Source organism: Lytechinus pictus, chromosome 5, assembly GCF_037042905.1.
Source record: "Lytechinus pictus isolate F3 Inbred chromosome 5, Lp3.0, whole genome shotgun sequence".
NCBI lineage: Eukaryota > Metazoa > Echinodermata > Echinoidea > Temnopleuroida > Toxopneustidae > Lytechinus > Lytechinus pictus.
In genome coordinates, this window is record NC_087249.1 from 16,112,954 (window position 1) to 16,136,975 (window position 24,022).

General features: G+C 35.7%; 1 protein-coding gene across 1 annotated transcript in view; it reads left to right on the top strand.

The window, feature by feature from the left end:
* Window positions 1-7,980: 7,980 nt before the first annotated feature.
* Window positions 7,981-24,022, top strand: part of LOC129262360 (MAM and LDL-receptor class A domain-containing protein 1-like) — a 30,988-nt gene continuing 14,946 nt past the window's right edge. Inside the window, exons 1-7 of the mRNA XM_054900470.2 lie at window positions 7,981-8,092; window positions 9,163-9,318; window positions 19,055-19,193; window positions 20,022-20,145; window positions 20,471-20,561; window positions 21,726-21,887; window positions 22,874-23,148. Of these exons, the coding sequence (XP_054756445.2) occupies window positions 8,032-8,092; window positions 9,163-9,318; window positions 19,055-19,193; window positions 20,022-20,145; window positions 20,471-20,561; window positions 21,726-21,887; window positions 22,874-23,148 (1,008 nt within the window). The 5' untranslated portion in view covers window positions 7,981-8,031. The remainder of the gene's footprint in view (window positions 8,093-9,162; window positions 9,319-19,054; window positions 19,194-20,021; window positions 20,146-20,470; window positions 20,562-21,725; window positions 21,888-22,873; window positions 23,149-24,022) is intronic.

The window sequence follows — 24,022 nt, forward strand, 5'->3', positions numbered from 1 at the left end:
GGCTGCTACAGAAGTGTTATACGCAGTAAGAACTGAATCGACATCACCAGCCGAGGACAAGTTATTAAGTTTGTCAATCAGTGCCTCACTAAATCCTTCGATGTCCATTTCCTTGAAGTTCCTGAAAGTCCGCTTAAACTGTCTTCACCACCGGCCGAAGATACCTGAGTACAAACCGGACGCAGTGATGATCAGACATGAGACTATAATGAATGACAATGTCTTCAATGATGCAGCCATGACGGGTAGGACAGATGTCTGCAGAGGATTGTTCTTGATGATTATATGTATATATATATATATAGGCGTAAAATAACCCATGCATAGACGCTAGACGTAGCTTTCAAGGTATCTCATTTAATGCTAGCATTCGGCCAGTAGGGCCTTCATCAGGCCTATATGTATTTTGGTTTGTTTATTTCAATACATATAGGCTTGATGAAGGCCCTCCTGGACGAAAGCTAGCATTAAATGAGATACCTTGAAAGCTACGTCTAGCGTCAATGCCTGGATTATTGTACGCATACATAGAACATGATGCGCTGCAACACACGCTGTGCAAAGGGCCCTCTTTCTTTGTTTATATATATGGGTTTTTTTATTGGTTGGTGGAGAAAAAAGGGACGTCTTATCCTTTGCCAATTGCGCACCTTTTCTCCGCTAACAAGGATAATTTTAACTGTTATTTGTGCTCATCCTGTTTTGTATAAGTTTTGTCATCATATTAGTGCGTATATTTTCTTCAAAACGCAACATCATCTCGTGAAACTTCTGAGGTATAATTTTACTGAAGTACGCAGCCCATCGCCATTTTGCTCCACGGCCTTCTACTGTGTTCGCTATCCAGTGGTTTAGCGGTCATGATACCGGTACTGTCCGCTGCCTGTTCAATCGCGGCCTTTATACGGTTTGCTCTACCAGAATTGCCATTAACGCATTGGAATGACCTTGACAGCGACCTTGCCAAACGAGTCGCACCCCTTCATCATGACCGGGGGCTACCCCCCCCCCCCCCCCCCCTCAGAAGCAGGAGACTGCTTTTCGATTCTGCTGCAGGAATTTTTCAGCGAGATCAAAGATTTTGAATCGAAAAATAGCACATCGCCCTTTTTTGAAAGATCCCAAAACCCTCAATCAAGTGAAAAGAATAAAGAATATATTAAGGAAGAAAGCCTTCGCTAAAGACGCCACGGAAGATGATCGCCGGAATTTTTACGATGCGCTCCATACATACATCCATACATCTTAGGGGTTTAGACAGACGCCCGGAAAGAAAACGAACTACTGCCCGGGAAGAAAAGCACTTCACTTCAAATTTTTGGGACTATTGTAAAAAGCTCGTCAACGATTCGCTATATAGTGATACTCCAAGGCCTTCTTTTTCCCAGGAATTCGCCGACGAATACTTCACTTCCCGCTACCAATCGCCTTCAGAAATGAAAACTTCAGATCTTAATTGGATTCCAGACACAGCCCGTACCAGTACACAGGCAACCCCACCCTAATTTGACACTACTCCAATTCGTCCATCAATTGTGAAGAACGTTCTACGGAAGAAGAGTTCACATTCCTCACCTGGACCCGATGGACTGTACTATGGTACGTTAAAGAAGTTACCTTGCACGCACCACTTTTTAGCTACCCTCTACACCAAGGTGATGCAAACTGGTATTCCTCCTCCTAGTTGGTCTAAAAGTAAAGTTTCACTAATATACAAATCTGACGATACTTCTCAGCCAGGCAACTTTCGGATGATTTTACTGTCAAATGTTGTAGGAAAAATCTATCACCAGATATTAGCCGAAAGATTTGAAAATTTCATGATAGATAATAATCTAATTGATTGTAACTTACAAAAGGCTTTTCTGAAAGGTATAAATGGGTGTACTGAACATAATTTAGTGATGCATGAAGTACTATCCCATGCGAAAAGTAAATCTAGGACAGTACATGTGACATGGTTCGATCTGACCGATGCTTTTGGATCGGTTAGTCACGATCTTATTCATTACATGTCACAAAGACATAAATTTCCTAATTCTGTTCAGTTATACATAAAGCATTTGTACAGCTCACTTTTTGGAAGAGTAATTACTAAAGATTGGATTTCAAACGAGTTTAAGTTTCGGAAGGGCATTTTCCAGGGGGACCCACTCTCTCCATTAATTTCCATTATGTGTTTCGATCCAATAATTCATTTTTTTAAGGTTAACTCGGCTTATGGTTACGATTTGAGTGGAAAACGGATCATAACGACAGCTTTTGCCGATGATTTTTGCCTGATATCTAATAATAAAAGAACACATCAAAGGTTATTAAATCAGATAGACAAGCACATTAAATCAATGGGACTATCTTTAAAAACCTCAAAATGTCGCTCTCTTTCGCTTACATCTGGAAAGTTCAACGAACTGGAGTTCATGGTTGGGGAGGAGCAAGTGTCTTCGATTGGGAAATGACATTCATAAATTTATCGGGTCTGTTATAACCAAAAACCTCGCCTCCTCTGACGTTCATGCGTACATTTCAAATAAACTTGAAACTCGTTTGAAAAATATAGATGATTATCTGATACGTAATGAATATAAAATTAAGGTTTACTCTCGATACTTGTTGCCATCATTACGCTTTGATCTTACCGTAAATGATATTACCCACTCTCACTGTTTAGCTTTGGATTCTCGTTCTAACGTTTATCTTAAGAAATGGTGCGGTATGCCTCCCTCCGCGACGTTGGTTTTTATACATATGCCAAATGGTCTAAACTTTCCGAATATCTCAGATGTATACAGAGAATGTCATACACTTTCATACGTAACAATGAGAGAACAGGGTGACGAAAATGTAAATCACTGTTTGGATACTCGACTGGAACGAGATAAGAAATGGGTTAGGAAATAATCAACTATAATTGTTAAATCTGACACTGTATATTCTCAAATCGAACAAAATAGCTTGAAAGGGGAGAAAACCGAAGCGAAAAAGCTGCTCACTCAAAAAGTGAGTGAGATTTGGCATTCACATGTAAAGAATCTACTAGTTCAAGGTCGGTTTCTGGATCTCCTGTCAACAGAAGACAATTGTGTCATGTGTAAAAGTATAATGTATAACTTACCTGTACGAGTGCTAAAATTTCTCATTAATTCTGTAACCTACACAACCAACACAAGAGCTAATTTGGTTAGATGGGGTAAATCTGTTACAAACAGATGTAAACATTGTAAAGGTATCGAAACATTAAATCATGTCTTGAATAGCTGCCCTACCTTCCTCTCACAGGGCGGCTATACATGGCGCCATAACAATATTTTGAAATACTTTGTACGTCTGGCTACAGAAAACATAATTGATAAACCCGAACTGCAAATCGTTCACGACATCCCGAACATGAATGGTTAGCTCCGGCCTCGACCATCCCCATGTCATGCACGTAAACGAATTTAAGACCAGATCTTTGTATCTTAAATGAACGTAGCAAAATATTATTAATTTTAGAACTAACCGTCCCTTTCGAACTCGCAATTGACAGAGCACACCAATACAAAACATAAAAGTACACTGCCTTGATTACCGACATTGAGAATAATGGCTACCGAGTAGATTTCCTAGCAATTGAAATTGGTTCAAGGGGTTTTCTTTCCAAAGAAAACACCCAACGAAACAAATCTTTCTTTTCTTTTCTTGAGGCCAGACGTACAAAATATTCTTCGATTAGAGATAATTTGAGTAAAATGGCGGTTGTTTAATCTTTCTCAATATATTGTGCAAAGGACGAATCCATCTGGGGCGACTACAATCTTTTGGAGCAATAACTGTTGTTAATTATTTCCGATCTCTCTCTCTCCCTCTCCCATCTCTCTCTCTTCTCCCCCCCCCCCCTCTCTCTCTCTCTTTCCTTTTGTCTATACCCCCTATCTTCTCCCCTCATTCCATCTCCATTCCTCTTTCTCTTTCCTTCTTTCCTTTCTATTGCTTTCCCTTTCTTCTCTCTAAGTCTATAATGTACACGTTGAAGTTAAGATATTATATTGACATTGATGACATGATATACAGTTTGTTTATTATCCATAATTTCTTTTTTATCTTAATAGTAGGCCTATTAGATTTAGTATTGTGGTCGGAATTACTCATGTTTGTTTATGCTTATTTGTAAACTTAGTATAAATATATATGTGTGTGTATGTATATTTCTTTTTCTCTCTTTTTCTAATATTTACCCTAACGTTTGGCTGTTATTTATCATTTCACATACTAATTTTTAAGATATTTTATATGTATAAGTTCTGTACCTGTTACTTACATCGAAATTGTACATTAAATATTATTCTACTGCCCTGCATCGACAGTAATGCGTCATGACCTGGGCCTATCTTAATCTCTATTATGTCATTGTATTTACTTTATATATGTCTTTCCTTTATTGTGACTTCAATAAAGTGATATCGAATTGAATTAGAATATGTATGTGTGTGTGTATGCATATATTAGTATGTATATACGAATATACCCTATACATACATGTATAATGAAATAATTTCCCCGTCACTTCGAGCTGCGCAGCTATCACTCAACAGCCCAATGAAGAAAACGACTTTCAAAGATCCCATAACCGATCCCTGGGGTACCCCCTCTTATATATTCATGGAATAGACAACAGAGCTGCATAACTATACAACAATGTTTTGCTTCTGGTTAAGGTATGGCATCCGCAACTTAAGAGCAGAGCTCTCTAAGCCATATTTGTAAATGACAAGTTGGTTTATTTTACGGTCTATATTCGGAGGCTGGTGACTAATTAAAAAAAATCAGCATGTTTTTTTAACCATCTTTGTGAATCATCCATTATTATAAAAGTTTCACTTCATAGCGAGTTATAATGTTCATCTTATATTGAATATGATTGAATGTACAAATATATTTTTTGTTTTAATTATGAAAGGGTACTCCTATAGGAGTTCTGTAGAAATTTTGAAGCATTGTTTAAATTTCGGTCTTCCAATTCTTAGAGAAGCAAGTTGAAAGAATATTCATATTAGACTTGAGAAAATATTTATATATTGAATAGAAATAATAATAAATCATATTATTTTACTACCGAATATTTTGATACATCAAGGGAGAGGAAAAGATTAACCACCAACTCGTGAAGAGATACGAGAAATGTTGTTTTCAAGCAAAATAAAAAGGGTTAAAATAGGAAGATCCTAATAGAGCAGAGTACATTAACGTAACACTATAGCAATGGGACCATTTGAAAATGTAACACTAACCAAAATGATGAAGATGGGGGAGGGAAGGCGACGCCAGCGTAACCCACACATAGGGTTGAGCGATCTCTGCCGTTGTAGAGAGTCCATTGTGTTTGTCTGTTGTTGTTGTTGTTTGTTTTGTTTGTTTTATGCCTTTTGTTTTTGTATATGGGACGGTTGGTAGTTCTATATGTTGTTATATGTGGACGTGTGTCATCTGTAACTTTCGCATTTGAAGAAGTCATTCCCCTTTACTATTTCTAATGCCTAAAAATATTCGAGGTCAAAGGTATGGAAAGAATATAATTTATATGTTTCGCATTCTCTAGAATTTCGAAATGGGATAACATTTGGTGAACTTCAATTGTACAGCCCCATTAATTTATCTCTAAAATTATTCAAAGGCAACAACTCCCAGAGTATTTTTTTCAACATGTTTTTATTAAGGATTTCATTCAAATGGATTACATAAACTCTAGATAAATACAAAAAATTACAAATATTCATTTTATGGCATACACACACACACATAATATATATATACAGTGCGTCCCACAAAAAACGAAACCGAGATTTATCGATGATTTATCATAACTTAATCACAAATACAATAGACAAATGACCTACCATTGTAAAGCTTTGAATCTCCTCTTTCATCTGAAATTACTTAGATTCTTTCTCATTCACGCATTAGTGAGCAAAAACAATTTGAAGAGGGGATACCAACAAGTCATTTGGCGGGCTCTATCTGGGTTTCAAAAGAAAACCACATTTTTAAAAAGTTCCATATCTGCTCTTTAATTTGATACCTCAATTACAGAAAATGGTCAAAAATTATTTATTTGAAATAAGGCTTGAATTTCAATAATTTCATAAAATGAAGAGGTTCTGCAGGCTAGCGTTCAAACTCACTTGGCAGTCCGTTTTGTTGACGATCAGCCATGCATTAAGTCTTTTGTTAACCATGCGATAGCTTCTGTGGGAAACCGGTGAAAACACGTTTATTTAATGAAATTATGGAAATAACTTGTTTACTTCTTGACCATTTTTTGTGATTAAGGTATCAAATAAAAGAGCAGATATTGAACTTTTTAGGCATGTGATTTTCTTTTTTTTTAATTCAGATACCCCCCGCCAAATGAGTTTTTGGTATCCTTTCTTCAAATCGTTTTTGCTCAATCATACGTGAATGAGGAATAATCTAGGTAATATCAGATGAAAGAGGAGATTCTAAGCTTTACATTGGTAGGTCATGTGTCTATTGTATTTGTGATTAAGTTATGATAAATCATCGCTTAATCTCGGTTTCGTTTTTATCTGGGACGCACTGTATATATATAATAAAGTGATAAAGTGGGATTTTCGTTCAAGATTTTAGGGTTTCAATTACAAATTCCCCCAATAAAAGAAAAAAATACTAATTATAAAATACAACGTCAAAGTATGGTATCATTTAAACCATTTGCCGCAAATTATATCCAAATATCGGCTAAATACTTTTCCAACATTTAAATACTTTCCCAGTATTTGAATCAGTATGTATTACAGTTTACTGACCATAATTAGTATTCCTATTCCCTGTAAAGTTTCCCATTGCACGCCATGATGTGTTCGAGTCATTCTGTGCAAAGGTTATATCTATATATATGTTCTCCCTTATTCTACATGCCTCTCTCGACCTATTTCTGTACCTCGTGTGATATCTCACTCTCCCTCTCTCAAGCCTTTTTTGTTGTATCGTCATCGATACTCTATTCTCTACTTTATTTACTCTCTTCTTTTATGCATTACAATAAAGTAATCTACACACAAGAAGAAATCGGTCTCTAGTCAATATGTATTTTGTTTTGATATTTTACTGCCAAATGATTCCTTTGCATTGCTATAAATTAATAAAACCATTCCAATGGGCACTATATCTCTAAATGTGTTACAAGCTGGTACGTGAAACAGAATAAGGGTTACGCATACCATGATGAAGTATTTGAGGTAATAAGAGTATAGTGAATTAAGCAATTAATTAAGCATAGAGTCGCACTATACTCCTTAACTGATATTGCAATTGTTTTATATGGATAGAGAATACGGGTAGGCGTGGCTTTAATCAAAGTTCCCTAGGATATCCTCCCCTATATATACATAATGTATATCACAAAATAAAATCCCCCTAAAAAGTCACTCTGGGCTGTCTGATTATTTGCTAAAACGAAGCCTAATGATACACATTATAAGGCCCCGGAAAAAAATTGGTGCTTCAGCATCCCCGCTGAAGAGTAATAATGTAATAGTAATATATTGCACAATTTCTTAATGATTATACTGCTGCATATTATTTATAGTTTGTACATGTAAAACTACGATACAACACTCAACATGAAATATAATGAAGTTATACCTAAAGTGAATTCAAGGAGGTCTATCTCGACTAAATGCATTACAACAGAAGTCCCTTATTCATCCGAAATTCTCGGGGGTGTATAGCATGGCTAGTAATGTCAATACTTCGCCCCTCCCCCTTGCTTATTCTGTCAATAATGGTTGGATACACCCAAGGAAGGTGCCCTATTCATTATTGCATTGACAAAGGTACTCAATAAATAACTTCTGGATATTTATTTCATTACCCATTATACAATATGCAAACATAATTTTATTGTCATATGTCCATTGTTTGATGCCAATAACTGATATGAAGGCCAAGATTCAGATGATCCTCGAATTCGTGGGGTTCAGTAGACTTTCAGCCATCTAAGAGAAGACCCGTTTAACTTTTCATGCCAGGATGGCGAATTTCTGTGTTGTTTGTGCCCTCCTCGTATCCAGTTTAATATTTAGCCTTCCAGGTAATATCTTTCCTCGTTCTAAGAATTACAAATTTATACTTTGGATAATTATGTGAAATTTGTCTTCATTCGTGGGATAAGATAAATAAGGTTATTTGTTGATAATACACCATTCAATAAAAGGGACATAAAAATAAATTTTAACCTCCTACTGCATCTCAACTGACATTGATGTTAATAACGATCTCTTTATATAGCATGCTGGCATTTATGAGTAGCGTTAAAGAAACATCGGGAAACACAACACTTGTGCATTTTGAAAGTGATTATTTTTTTCATTCAAGGTACATGCATATTATTTACACGTATATTTATACATGTATCCTGGATATTATTCATTCTCATACTATTATTTCTATATTAAACCCTCCACTGCATCATCTCAGTCAAGGACAAGTGCATACTTCAATAGCTTCGGTTTCGGTTGTGGTGATATAAATAAGCTTGATTATATTAATGTTATTCGTAATGAGGGAAATTTGTCGTTGAGTTCTCGACCGAAACTGGCATAATTATTAGATATAGTAGGGCAAATTCATTAGCAAATTATGTTTATTTTTTCGGAGGTGGTAATATCAATTGAAGTAAATAGGTAGAAAGATAAAAGAATAGTGTTACAGACCCGCGAGTGATATATGTCGTCTATGAGGTCAGCCACTATGACATTGACGCACTTCTATATTCTACGTATTTTCAGCAAATAGCTATCACGACAATTAGCCAATAAGCATTTCAGGGGCCCATAACACAAGGCTTAGCGATGATCGTAGAACATTTTTCTACGATTGATTGCATTGACTACAATGTATAATCAATCGGGAAAATCAAGCGTACCATCAATCGCTAACCTTTGTGTGACGGGACCCAGAAGTGGTGCCTAGTTAGGATCTGATACTATTTTCATCAATGTGAAATGCACCCTTAGTTTCTTACCTGACCTCTTGAACACACTTATTTTGGTCATTATAGGGTTACCTGATTCACTGAATTAATACATGAATAAACATATACATAACTTAATAAACAAATAAATTAATTAAATGCAAACCATTTCACCGGTTTTCTGACAGAACATGTTCTTGGTGGATTTAGCTGCAACTTCGAGCTAGATATGTGCAGCTACAGTCAGGACCAGGGAGATGACTTCGATTGGACCAGGTTCCAAGGTAGTACCGAGACCAGTGATACTGGTCCTGATGTGGACCACACCCATGGAACTACACAGGGTAAGGTCTTTGCTTCGTATAACCCATCTCATTTCTCAGTTCATATTGGATGAATTTAAACATTTTGTATTATTTTTTTATCCATACTTTATTTGCATGGGAAATTACGCTTTTTCGCTTATTTTCGCTACTTATGCATGCTATAATTACTTTAAAATGTGTTTTGACCATGATATCCAAGAACACTGAATGTGGTGTTAAGACCACCGAAGAAAATGAAATTGTCATATTTGTGTAGAAAACGGAAGACTTGGGTTTCTATCCTTGGTTTGATTTCCGTTTGATTTCAAATTCAAATGAATGAATCCAAAACCAGATATCACCCGAGATGTTATATAAAGCTAACTTTTGCACAAGGACATCATGAGGCATGCGATCAAACGCCTTGGCGAAGTCGAAGAATACTGCATCGATGGAAGGAGGTCTACGCTTGTCCAGGTCCTGGGGTCAAGAGTGGGCCAAGGTCGTCAGCTGAGTAACACATGACTTTTGATCAACAAAACCATGTTGGACTGGAGTAAGGAGACAATTTGATTCCATGTGGTGAAAGATCGCTTTTGAAATCAATGACTCCATCAGCTTGATAACAATAGATGTTAGTGCGATTGGGCGATAATTTGATACAACTGATTTATCGCCAGCTTTAAACACAGGAACAATATGTGCAGATTTCCATCCTTCTGGTAGAGATTGTTGACTAAGTGATATATCAAACAGACGCTGCAAGACAGGAGATATATTTTGATTTTTTTTTCAACGTGATTGGAGGGTTCTTGTTTGTTTGTTTGTATTTTGTTGTTTCCGTTAGTTAATGGATGAGGGCACGTAAGAGGCAGTTTATAATCACTCGCGTCGCGTGCGGGTTCGTAATCACTCGCGTTTTGAATTTTTGGCGATTTTTTTTTTTTTTTCGGTGCGATTTTTTTTTAACGGTGTCTTCAATGGGACAGACATGCAGGGAAAATAGAATGAAATTGAAATCCGGGTTTCGTTTTAAGCCGGCAATTAAGTGCCTTAAAGGTATTGTTTAACTTTGTGAGCAGCCGATTTAAAAAATTCTCAAATCAAGATGAAACATGTGTACAAGTGCATGTATTAGAACTAATAAACCCTGAAAACAACCATTATTGAGAATGAAAAGCTAAAACTACAAGGCAAACCCCGATTTTGTAAATAGGCGTCTAATAGACGCCTAAATAGTACACATAAGTGTATGGGATGAAATTAAGATGGTGTTTTCGGTCACTTTATATTTCAATTTTTTAAGCACTAAATAATTATTTTCGAACGCAATTTTTTCTGGGCTTCATTTTTGTAACATATCACAGACACAGGTGACAAGTGTGACCTTCTAGCTCAGATTTTTTAAAGTCAAATCAATGTTAGCCAATCACTTTAAAATAAAATGTACTCGACTACTGTTTTAACATAACAAACAAGCAAATCAGCCATGTGGCTCAACTAACTTAGAATAGATCCGGACTTCTACTGTGTCTTATACGAGGACTCCGAGACGGAACTTGCCATATCTGCCTCATCGATATTACATCGTATCATTCCCATATGCGGACATGCCTGCATGCAATGGCCCCAAGGCGGCCGGACCCGGCCGCGGTCGGACACGACGTGCATCGGTAGCATGGAGCAAGCTAACGTGAGTCGACCTGAGGTAGATCCCACGTTATATATGAGGCGCCGATTGTACCAATATTATATAGAACAATTATTTGTTATATAATCATTATTCATTAAATAATAACTATTATATATATATAATTTACATTCTATTTGTAAATAATTACTATTATATAAAATAACATTTCTAATTATTTATATATAATTCCAAGTAATACTTCATTACTTGTAAATAATAATAGTTCGACATTCCATTATTTATAAATAATGATTATTTGTTTTTCATTATCTATAAATAATAATTTTTGTGTTTCATTATTTATAAATAATGACACTGCATACTTCATTATTTATGAATAATTGCAATTCGTTTTTTTATTATTTATAAATAAGTTTGTCGAGTTTTCTATTATTTGTAAATGATAATTATCTATTTACAATGCCAGTGCACATTTCTTTATTTATAAATAATTTGTTGAGTTTCCCATTACTTATAAATAATGAAAATTCATCGTGTTTCATTATTTATAAATAACATTTTTGTTTGAATATCCCATTATTTATAAATAATCATTATTTATAAACGATTTTTACAGTTTGCCATTATATACAAATAATCGTTATTTATATACAAATAACCATTATTGATAAATAATGAAAAACAAATAATCATTATTTATAAATAATGAAAAACAAATAATCATTATTTATAAATAATGAAAAACAAATTATCATTATTCATAAATAATAATAAAAAATAATCATTATTTACAAATAATTAAAAACAAATTATCATTATTTATAAATAATGAAAAACAAACAATCAGTATTTTTAGATAATGAAAAAGAAATAATCATTATTTATAAATAATGAAAAACAAATAATCAGTATTTATAAATAATCAAAAACAAATAATCATTATTTATAAATAATAGAATGTCGAACTATTATTATTTACAAATAATGAGGTATTACTTGGAATTATACATAAATAATTATAAATTTTATTTTATATTATAGTAATTATTAACAAATAGAATGTAAATTGTATATAAATAATAGTTTTTATTTAATGAATAATGATTATGTAACAAATAATTGTTCTATATAATATTGGTACAATCGGCGCCTCATATGTAACGTGGGATCTAACTCAGCTCGACTCACGTTAGCTTGCTCCATGCTACCGATGCACGTCGTGTCCGACCACGGCCGGGTCCGGCCGCCTTGGGGCCATTGCATGCAGGCATGTCCGCGTATGGGAATGATACGATGTAATATCGATGTGACAGATATGGCAAGTTCCGACTCGGAGTCCTCGTATAAGACACAGTAGAAGTCCGGATCTATTCTAAGTTAGTTGAGCCACATGGCTGATTTGCTTGTTTGTTATGTTAAAACAGTAGTCGAGTACATCTTATTTAAAGCACTTGCCGGCTTAAAACAAAACTCGAATTTCAATTTCATTTTATTTTCCCAGCGTGTTTGTCCCATTGAAGACACCGTTAGAAAAAAAATCGCACCGAAATTTTAAAAAATCGCCAAAAATCAAAAACGCGTGTGATTACCAACGCGACGCGAGTGATTACGAACGCGAGTGAATATAATAAGCCCCGTAAGATGGGAGTGAGCACATAATTTTGGGACTTTAATGAGGGAAACTAAACTAGCTTAATAAAATAGCTTCCTAGCTGCTTATGCAATTAAGTGTAGTTTTACCGTATACCTGAACAAACAAAAATCATGTAGTTCACAATTAAGAAAATTACATATACTGAATGAATGATCTGAAATTACTATTTATGGCTTTGTGTTATCTTCAGGTTAATATAAGATTCATAATCTCGGCAAAATAACAAAGCATATTTAGTTTATAAATGTATCAGTAACATGGAGTACATTACAAAACAGCTGGGTTCTTGTATTATCAACTGAAGTGTTTTTAAATAGCCCCATCTCTGTGACGAAAACCTAATCAAAAATACAACGCAGCGTCCGCCACAATACGATTCGTTGCGATTCAAATATAAAATAATTTGTAGTAATATTTCATATGAGCATTCCAAAAAAAAAATTCTTTTCGATTAGAATTCAGAATAGTGGAAGGATAACCATGATAACTGAAATTGAAATTTAGTCTACTTCGAGCCTCCCTGTAACAATAACAGCAAATTCAATTCAAAATTGCAATGACGTCATCATAAGTTGCGACTTGAAGCCAATTTGAACTTTGCTCCGACCACAGGACTTGCCAAAAAGCGTGAAAAAAAAAATCGTGTTTATACTTTTGCTTTCAGTAAACATTTGATTGGCAAAAGCATTAAGTAGATTTGTTTACTTTGTTATATACATCTATGTGGGGCGTAGTGGTTTAGGGTTACGACTCACGTCTTTCAATCAGAGGAACGTGGGTTCGAATCACAGCCATGGTATGTTTTTCTTCAGCAAGAAATTTACTCTTATGTCCAAGTTTCATGAACTAGATCCGTAAACTTTCAAAGTTATGAAGGAAATCAACAAATTCCCCCAACATGGCCAAAATTCATTGACCCTAAATGACCTTTGATCTTGGTCATGTGACCTGAAACTCAAGAAGGATTATCAGTACTACTTGATTACCCTTATGTGTAAGTTTACTCTTAAAATATGTGTAAGTTACTTTAAGTTATGATGACATTTCAAAAACTTACCCTTCTGTTAAGATTTTGATGTTGATTCTCCCCACATGGTCTAAATTCATTGACCCTAAATGACCTTTGCTCTCCTTCATGTAACTACAAACTCTGAGCAGGGTGTTTAGTAATACTTGATAACCATTATGTTCAAATATCATAAGCTAAGCTTAATTACTTTTAAGTAATGATGACATTTCAAAAACTTAACCTTCGGTTAAGATTTGATGTTGACGACGCCGCCGCACAGTGGGCCAGAATGAGTTGAAAGTGCGCCAAAATTATATTCCGTGCTAGATTTTTACTTTAACATGTTGATTAACATGATTAAGGGTAATTTTGGGCGTAAAATCGACTGAACATAATTTAAAGCCGATATGACGTCACCTTGATACCAAATTTTGATTGGCTATTTAAAACCTAGCTGTGAAAAGACAAATTACGCTAAACAATGTGTAGTATATAAACTTTGTGTTATGTGCTACTTTAAGATTGACCAGAGTGAATGTTGGTTTGTGCTTCTCAAATGCATAAAAAGTGTGTATGAGATGTCGAAAATAATTTTATGGCATCAAAATGATAATTAATTAGATTTATTAAAAAAAAAAACCTTTAAAATCTGCTTTATCTAGCTGTGTTGACTTGTGTAAAACGCAGAGTATATAACACCACGAATGTATCACTATATGAGGAGTGTTTTTTTTTTGCTGAAATTATTCTACAAGTAAGTTTTATCTCTGGAAGAGTTGTGGGTATAGCCCTTATTTGCGTTAGCAACCTTTATTTTGTTTACATTATGCCCGGAATTCATGTCATTTTCATGGAATGGAAGAGGAATCGTCCTCGCCGTGCAAAAGCGAACGGCAATGTAAACCCATACCGTGCGCTACGATTGCTGCGCGGTATAAAAATAACCGCTTTTGAACAGGTTTTTTTGGGTGTTGTGTCAAGTAAAATCGGCTCTAACATGAAAACGGGCAAAAACGGGCAGCTAAATTTGGTATCGACTTAAAGCTTAGACATCGGGAAAAATGATGTTTATAGAATTTAGACGGAAATCCACGGAAATCTAAATGTTTCTAATGTAAATGCAAAAAACATGTATTTTTTGCCTATTTCGAGGAATAATCATTCTATAAACCTCCTGAAAGTTGTCTTTTATCTACTTTGAACCCTTTCACACGAAAGAGGAATATATCAGGATTTATGTGGGAGCCATTTCAGATTTCTACATGAAAAACTTCCTGTGAAATGGCCTGTTTTTCAACTAGGTTGTTATATACGCGACATTTCGCAAAATGTCACATTTTACGATTTGAGGTAGGAAATTAACAACCTTTATGCAAATTCCGGAATGAAATATCTTCAAAGCGTTGTCTTTTAGCTGGGCATGACAAAAATAAAAAATCTGAAATTGCCCAAAATGACTTTTGGCGCACTTTTGTTTCACCCCGGCCCATTGTGCGCCGCCGCGAAGTGCGCCAAAATTATATTCCCCGTTATATTTATACTGAAACCTTGATACTAAAATTTGATTGGCTACTTAAAACCTATCTGTGAAGTGGCGAATAACACTAAACGATTATGGACTATATAAAATGTGTGTGTTACTTTAAGATTGACCTGACAGAACCTTGGTTTATACCTACATGTATCACATGTCTAAAAAGTGTGTATGAAATCCTGAAAATAATCATATTACATCAAAATTATCATTAAATGAAAAAATACTTTGAAATCTGTAAATATTAACCGGATTGTATTAAACTGTTTAGACTGGGGTCGAAACCCAGATATAGTATATCACACAATGAATGTATTACTTAGGAGAGTTTAATGACTGAAATGATTCTACACGTCACTTATCTTTGGAAGAGGGGTGGTCGATCAACCCTCCTTATATGGGCTATCAACCTTATTTTTGTATACATTGTGCATGGAACTTCATGTAATTTTCATGAAATCGACGGGGAATCGATCTTGACGTGAAAAAATGAATAGCTATGTACGCCCCCTCACGGTGCGTTACAATGACTGCATAGTATCAAATGACCGTCAAGTAAAATTGGCTCTAACATAAAGAAAAGTTGCAGAAACTTGCAGCTAAATCTAGTATCATAAAAAAACTGTGACATCAGAGAAGATGGTGGTGATAGTTTAGACGGAAATCCACGGAAATCTTAACTTTTCTACATAGCTCAAACATAAAAGTGGATAATCAGCCCATTTCGTGAAATAATGATCCTATAAACCACATGGAAGGTGTTTGTAATCTGCTTTTAACCCTTTCAGACGAGAAAAAAATATATCAGGATTATGAGGAAGCCATTTCAGATTCATACATGAAAAACCTTCAGTGAAATCACTTTTTTTTTTACTTGGTCATCACATATGCGGAAACTCGCAAAATGTCACATTTTATGATTTTAAGTAGGAATTAACAACCTTAATGCACATTCCAGAATAAGATATTTAACAATATGTATCCTCCAAAGTGTTGTCTTTCTACTGAGCATGACAAAAATTATGAATCTGAAATTGCCCAAAATGACTTTTGGCACACTTTGGTTTCGCCCCGGCCCACAATGCGCCGCCGCCGTCGGAATAGCGGCGCCTATAGTCTAGCTCTGCTACGCAGGCAAGACAAAAAAAGTTGTCAATGGAAAGGTTCATTATCACGACGATCACTGTAAATTTCGTATGCATTCTGTCACTCAAAAGTTCAGTGGATGATTAAGCGATCCCAATATGTTTACATAAAAATAGGTCAGCTATGTAGGTCCATTCTTACCTCAGTTATTTATTCAACCTCTCGGAATTTGATTTTTCCAGTTTGATTTTATAGGTCGTTATGCGAACTGCTTTTCAAAAAATATATATATATTAAGTACTAATGCTTTTGATAATACAATCGTATCTATAAAGAATAGAATATATGAAATTGTAACACTTTATTTAATCCTTTAATGTGGGTTAATAAGCAACATGTGGGCATATAAAGTACACAAATTACGTTTAAAGTGCTTGATATAAAATGTCGGGTGAATTCCGAGTATGTTTCGAGTAAAATCAGCTTCAATGTCCGGAGCTAGCCAATCAATGATCTTCTTTTGTTTTCCCTGCGGTGTCTTTCATAGAACAAAGCCGGCCCAGACCCCTAGCTAAGACTTCGTATAGGTACTACCTACATCCTACATCACCTACACTGTAGTGCTTATCGTTCAAGCGGACCATAGATAGATAAATAGATAATAATAATAATGATAATAATAATAGCTGGATTTATAAAGCGCTTTTTGCCTGAGGATACAAAGCGCTGCTATTATTACCCCGACTCTAGCTCGAGGTACCATCACTGGCGCTCAGTGGAAAGGAAATAATCCTGCCGGGTACCCATTCACCTCACCTGGGTCGAGTGCAGCACAGTGTGGATAAATTTCTTGCTGAAGGAAAACACGCCATGGCTAGGAATCGAACCCACGCACTCTGTTTGAAATGCGAAAGTCAGAACCACTAGACCACGACGCGCCCAGATAGATAGTAGATACATGGTATTTATTATGATAAAATTCAATTAGCAGCCAAAGGCTGAATTACAAGAATTTGTACAGAGTAAAATTTCAGTATACATATAAACAAACAGTAAATAAAAACAACGTACATTTATATCAATGTATAATATGGGGAGGGGATACAGAGACATATACAAAGGAAGAAGTAATGTTAGAAATAAGGATGAGAAAAGACAAGGAGTAGACTAAAGTTATATAGAGCATTTTAACATAATGAACATTTTGAAAATGTCTATACTTGAGCAATATTGACAGAATAACAATATATATCTGTGTAATCCCTCACAGTAAATAATGGATTGTATGATATAATACTTGCTTTTTAAAGAAAACAAACAAACAAAAGCTATCAAATAGGAGTAAATTGAAAGAGGGGAACATGTATCCCGTACTAAAGAATTCTAAATAATACAGGAATCTATGTTGGGATTGTCCTCGGTATGCTTGATCATGATATCTATTCTAAAGAAAATTGGGTTAATGGTAATAATGGTAATAATAACCATAGCCGGGCGAATCGAGTGGATACAAATTTCACCCTAAGCTGGGGTTGAGCTTAGCTAAACGTGCAACTCAGAATCTATCTAGGTGAAAATCATATCTTGGTGAAAATATAAATGACTACATATTAATCTGATAATTAGAAAACTTAGTCATCGCAAGCGCAATGATGATGATAATGATGCACAGATATAGCGCCATATATCTGCCAAAGACATCCAAAGGCGCATTTTTTGAGGAGCCAGCCAATCTGGGTCGCCTAGAAGGGCGTGCACACAGAACTGTGACCGGCAGGTCTCTCCTCCCGATACAACTGGTTGGGGGAATGCAGGTGGACCACTACACCGGGGTTTCCCCTTACTCTTCTTCGACTAATTCAGTGGGTTCTGAACGTGCAAAGGTGGTAACTCTCCTCTACACGGTGCCTCCATTTAACGACCTATCCGAGGGACGGAGTGTTTTCCACTGTGAAATAGCCTGCATCTATGACACAGGAGAGAGACGTTTACACACAACGCACTGGCTTCAGTCGGCCTGGGGTGGACTCGAACCCACGATCTTTGGTTCGACGGGCAGACACTTTACCGACTGAGCCAACTTTGCTCTCTATGCCCGCAATGCCCGTATCGCATTATTATTTGGGTTAGCTTTGTTCTTTGAAAGACACCACAGTAAAATGGTCTGGCTTGCTTAAAACCCACCCGACGTTTTGTTAAAACCCCGTGCTAATTCTTATCTAAATTATGGGTAGTAACCTTTCATATCTGTTAACTGCTATTCTTTGTTAAAATGTAAATTTTGATTTATAAGGTATCTGGCGCCGTTTTCTTATTCATGATAATTTTATTTAAAAATTGGTCCTGTTATCAGTTATCTTACAAATCTAATGATTGGATATCAAAATGGTAATGCCTATAGACAAATTGTATCCTTATTGTTTTGGTATGTGGAGCATTGCATTATGAAGTTGTGGTTGTTGTCTTATAAAAATGAGCAAACATGAAAAATCACCCTCATAACTAATTTTGATTGGACAAGTGATTAACATATCAAAATACACTTCCATTCAAAATTGTAACTATCATTGTTATCATTATTATTATTATCAGTAGTAGTAGTAGTAGTAGTATTGGTGTTTATTATATTATTGATCATGCAATTAATATAGTTATCACTGGTAAAGCAAGTAGCTGCAGCAGCGGTAGAAGCAGTACGTAGTCGTGATAGTATAGTTGTATGTGGCAGTATCTCTTCATTCTCGTTACATCATACTTCCCATCATCATCGCCATAATTAACACTTTTATTGTTTTAATCTCAACCATGTTAGATTCTTTATTATCATTATTTTAAAAGGATACTACATGTATGTAGAAGCTTCCGGACGATCAGATGGAAGTAAAGCTCGCCTGACTAGCACTGCCGAAGACGCTGCTCAGCCGCGGTGTGCCCAGTTCTTTTACTCCATGTACGGTGATACAATGGGATCCCTCAGGTTTGTATTAATCGCCGCTAATTCTCCGACACCGGTTAACCGTAGTAATTAACACCGTTATAAAGTTAAATAAGCTGTCATTCGTGCATAAGTCAGCATTTTCATTACAGTATTTTGAAAATAATTTTTATTCGAACTTCTACCGGGTTCACAATATGTCTTTACTTCAGGCGGCAATTGGTTAAACATTGGCATTGTAAAGAAGGATGCTCCAAACCGGAAAGATTGTGACTAGTTCAAACTATTGATATGTTCGCATTCCCATGATCAAATGTGCTTCGTGGAGAAAAGAAAATTTTATTGTTTCTGATCGTGGTAAAAAAAGCTAAATTCCAGATTTTGCATCTAACCCGATCCAATAATTTATATTCAGTCATCTTGTCATATATTTTCATGCGCACCTTACCGCTGGTCTACGAAAGCAATTTTTTTATTCTAGAAATCTCAGTTATTTTGAACATCGAAAAGGATTGCTTTTGCTGATGCTTTGGAAACTGAAAAAAAATATTTTTTACAAATCTGCTTTGGATTTTTAATATGTTATTTTGTTGTTGTCATTGTTGTTGTTGCTGCTGTCGTTGTAGTTGAGGTTAGGTGGGTGGGTGTATCCCCCTCTCTTTTGTTTCGTATTTCTGGTCGTCAACTCTCTCTCCCTCTCCCCCCCCCCCTCTCTCTCTCTCTCTCTCTCACACACACACACACACATGACCCAGACACAGAAGACACACCCAATCATAACGCACATCAACCCACTCTCTTTCTCTCAAATTTTCTCCCTTCTGCGCTTCTTCGTCAAATAGTGTTTCTTTTTTGCTTCCACTAAAACAGTGTGTATGTGAAAGAAAGCGGTTCCTCGGGTTTGGGTGATCAAGTGTGGTCTCTCGCAGGTGAGCGTGGAAACGGCTGGTATAGAGGACTAGCAAGCATACAAGATAACGCGAATCAAGTTCAGGTATAACAGAATTATTTTTATAGCTGTTTTCTAGCTACATGTAAACTCTTCGATCATGTCTATGCATGTTAGTATGTTTATCCGGTTTTACTCTAGCTAATTCACTTCCAATTAGATTATTCTATTGTTTTTTTTTTCAATATGCAAGCCCCCCCCCCCCCTCTGCCACTCGTTTTCTTTATAATTGTCTTCCCTCTGTCACTCGCTCATTCCATAGTTTGTTCCTTAAGCAAATCAACAAACCTTTTTAACCGATCCTCGAATGTCATCCCCACCATTCGTTGTTTATCAAACTAATTAAAGCTAGTTTGTAATTTTTCTACAGTTGGTGTTTGAGGCGGTGATAGGCAGCGGGAAGTATTCAGACATTGCAATCGACGATATTACAGTGGAAGATGGACCCTGCCCCGTAAGTGGTAAGTTGAATAGTCGAATTGAAATTATATGGTGCACGGCATACGTAGATGTAATAATAATAACAACAACGTTATAACGTGGAGAAGGTTTACGGTTCACCATGTGTAATATGAAGAAGGGAAAGGAAATACAGGCAGAAAATTGAAATGGAAAGACGAGAAAGGATGAAAAGAGGAAATTAGAGGTATTATTTTTCTTGAGAGGTATTATTTTTCTTGAAAGTGAGTGAAGTCCTGAAAAGGACTGTAAACCAGATGAGATGAGCTGACAATGGCTTGCTCAATCAGCGGGCCCTGCTTAACATGGTTATAGTACTATCAAAAAGTATGTTTGATTTTGCCAGCGCCATAATGAGGCTGCGATGAATGCAAGGAATGTTCCCCAGGGAGTGGAAATTGTGCACTTTTCGTGCGGGATTGAAATAAATCCAAAGCCCGGGGTAATAATATGCTGTAACGCGCTTTGAGCCATTCTGGGAAAAGCGCTTTATAAAAATTGAATATTATTATTATTATCATCCGGCTAATTATAGGCGCTCAACCATTCGAGGATGATTTTTTTTCTCCCAGGTACCCATTAATTACACTTTGATGGATAGTGATAAACACCTTGCAAAAGGATGCGAGGGCTGTCACAGTGGTGGAATTCGAACCTCGTACCCCGCGGTTTAGTCCGGATACTAATCCACTCGTGTGTTGGGTCGGATAAAGATATTGTCATTATCGCCTCGATATTATTTGTGTATTTTTTAAATATACATTTACAAAATTTGCATGCAAGCGCCTTTTAAAGATCATATTGACATAAAATCAAAACTTTTCATCTTCAAGTGCCGAAACGCACCACAGAAATTTGAAGGGTTGAAAATGTCACACAAAGCGCATTACATACCTTCTTCAGTTAGTAATGCATTTTAGAATAAATAAAACTGCAGTAGCAGTTTCGTTCTGTGATATTGACTTGTATGTAATATGCAAATGCAGGTCTCCCTCTGAAACCAGTTTCTATGTTCTCAAGAGACCACCCTGCCTAAAGAAAGCAGATATGAATGATCATGATGAACTGGCCTTTTAAACATGATATCGCTGTTTGCTTAATGAATTCGAGTATGATTAAAAATAAAATGACATGGTTTCAATTTCATTTATTGTTGAATTCGACAGACGTCGTTAACTGCACCTTCGAGAGCATCGATGAAGATGATGACGGGATGTGTGGATTTATTTTAGATGAGACAAGCCAATTTGACTTCATACGGACAAATGGGAAGACAGCTTCGTCTTTTCGCGCGCCGTCCGTCGATCACACAATTAAAACCGAATTAGGTAAAGTGTGTTTATCAAATTTATTTAAATACAAGGATCCATATTCTGTACCTGGGTTTGATTTAAACTGTGGTCTAAAGTTGTGTTTTTACTATGGATAGCCAATCGAGACAGGTACATGTATCTCTAACACTACAAGTTCACATTTTCAGCTCATTTAACACTAAAATCATGATTAGGAATTAATTACTAAAATCGTTTTCTTCATCCATCACTAAATCATGAGTACAGAGCCAAGTGAAGATAGAAAACTTTAAATAAAAATTAAATTGTCAAATGTTTGACTTTCCATAATTTCTACGCAGAGTTAAACATTGGCCTAAGTTTATACCGAACTTTTGGAATACGGGCATCACTGCATGCTAAATTATACACACATACCAATACTCACTACGCCAGAGAGAAGTTCAAGTTTAAGAATTAAGAATCATTCCGAAGTTGTTTTAACATAAAATAAATATTTAATGTAAATAGTCACCCTGCTTTCGAGCTGTATTTGGTTTCTGGAAATATGCTATCATTAACAAATGACACCGGTGAAAATGATATGACTATCAAATTTACAGTTCACAAGATATTATAAAATTAAGAACATTTTAGTAACCACTGCTGCATTATCACATTATATCTTACAACAGTGAAATATAGGAATTAACATGTTGAATCTTTGATAATGTGGCCACCTTTTTGCATTAAATCACATTTTAAGAAATCTATCACAAAACATAAGAAATATAATTGTCGCTACAATTTATCATTACTGCAATATTTTTTAATGCTACTTTCTTGGCTTTATTTTCATCAATCAGTACTATCGATACTATTATAATTAATAAGTAATGTTATTCTTGACATAATTATTATCTCTAACATCGATATAAATTTCATCATTTTGATCATATTGTCATCACTGAATAATGCATATCCAATCATGCTTTAAAACGTGTTGATGGTGCCCTCACTTGCCGTGTTTTTTTTAATCATAGGCTTCTTCATGAACGTCGAAGGTTACTACAGTAACAAATACAAATTCGCAAGACTCAAATCACCTCTGTTTCGAGGCATTCAAGGAGACGACTCAGAGACATTCTGCGTTGTATTTTGGTACCACATGTTTAAAGACGACATTGGAGAACTGAACGTTTATCTCCGCAACAAATCCTCCACTTCGATGGGCTCACCTATCTGGTCGCTGGCCGGGAGCAGGGGAGACGTCTGGAGAGGGGCCGAAGTAGAGATAAACACTCCAGAGGATTTTAATGTACTATGATAACTGTTATCAATATTATGAACTATCATCATGATTACACTTTTAATAAAACAATATCGTAACGGTACAATTCCGATTAGTAACAAGTTGGCATAGTTACTGAGATGTTTCCTAGAAGGCAAGGATTACTTTAACTGTTCATACTTTATTTTTTACCGTTTAAAAGTGGAGTTTATTGACTTTTTAAACAGTGACAATAATAAAGCTCTTAGCCTCTTACCTCAAGGGGTAAACACGTATTGCAGAATCGTGCACTATATTCGGCTTGTACCATCCCATCGGTTTAACACGTCCAGTTGGGGAAATCGTGTAACGCTACCATTCGACATGTTCGAGGAAAGGACACAATAAATTCCTTAAAGGTCGGGTTCCGTTTCCCCGTCGCTTTGTAGAAATTATTAGTCAAATATAGGAATGATTGGGTCAAATTTACCAGATGTTTTGTAAAAATTACAAGTCCAATATACAATGGTCCAAAAGTGCGTGTGAAACGACTTAATATTTCGCTTAACCAACAGTTGGTAGTTTGATATGTTAACCAACCCAAAAGTTAGGTTTAAAAAAATCTGCAAGTGTTTAAGTACTTTCTTTCCTTATAGCCATTATTTAACAATGTCCTGCCTTTTTAACGAAAAAAATATGAAAAATTCTAACAAGATATTTGCACCAATTTTGGAAAGAAAGCTCATTGGACTCAAGATTGCCATTGCTTGTTATTTCTGCGAGAGGTAGCACTAAACCGTGATGCATTTTGAAAAAAACTGTCATATAAATTGAAACTGACATTTGTCGACACTTTTGTTAATAATACAATAATAATAATGGAAACTTGACACTTTCACACGTGTCTAACACCTAACAAATA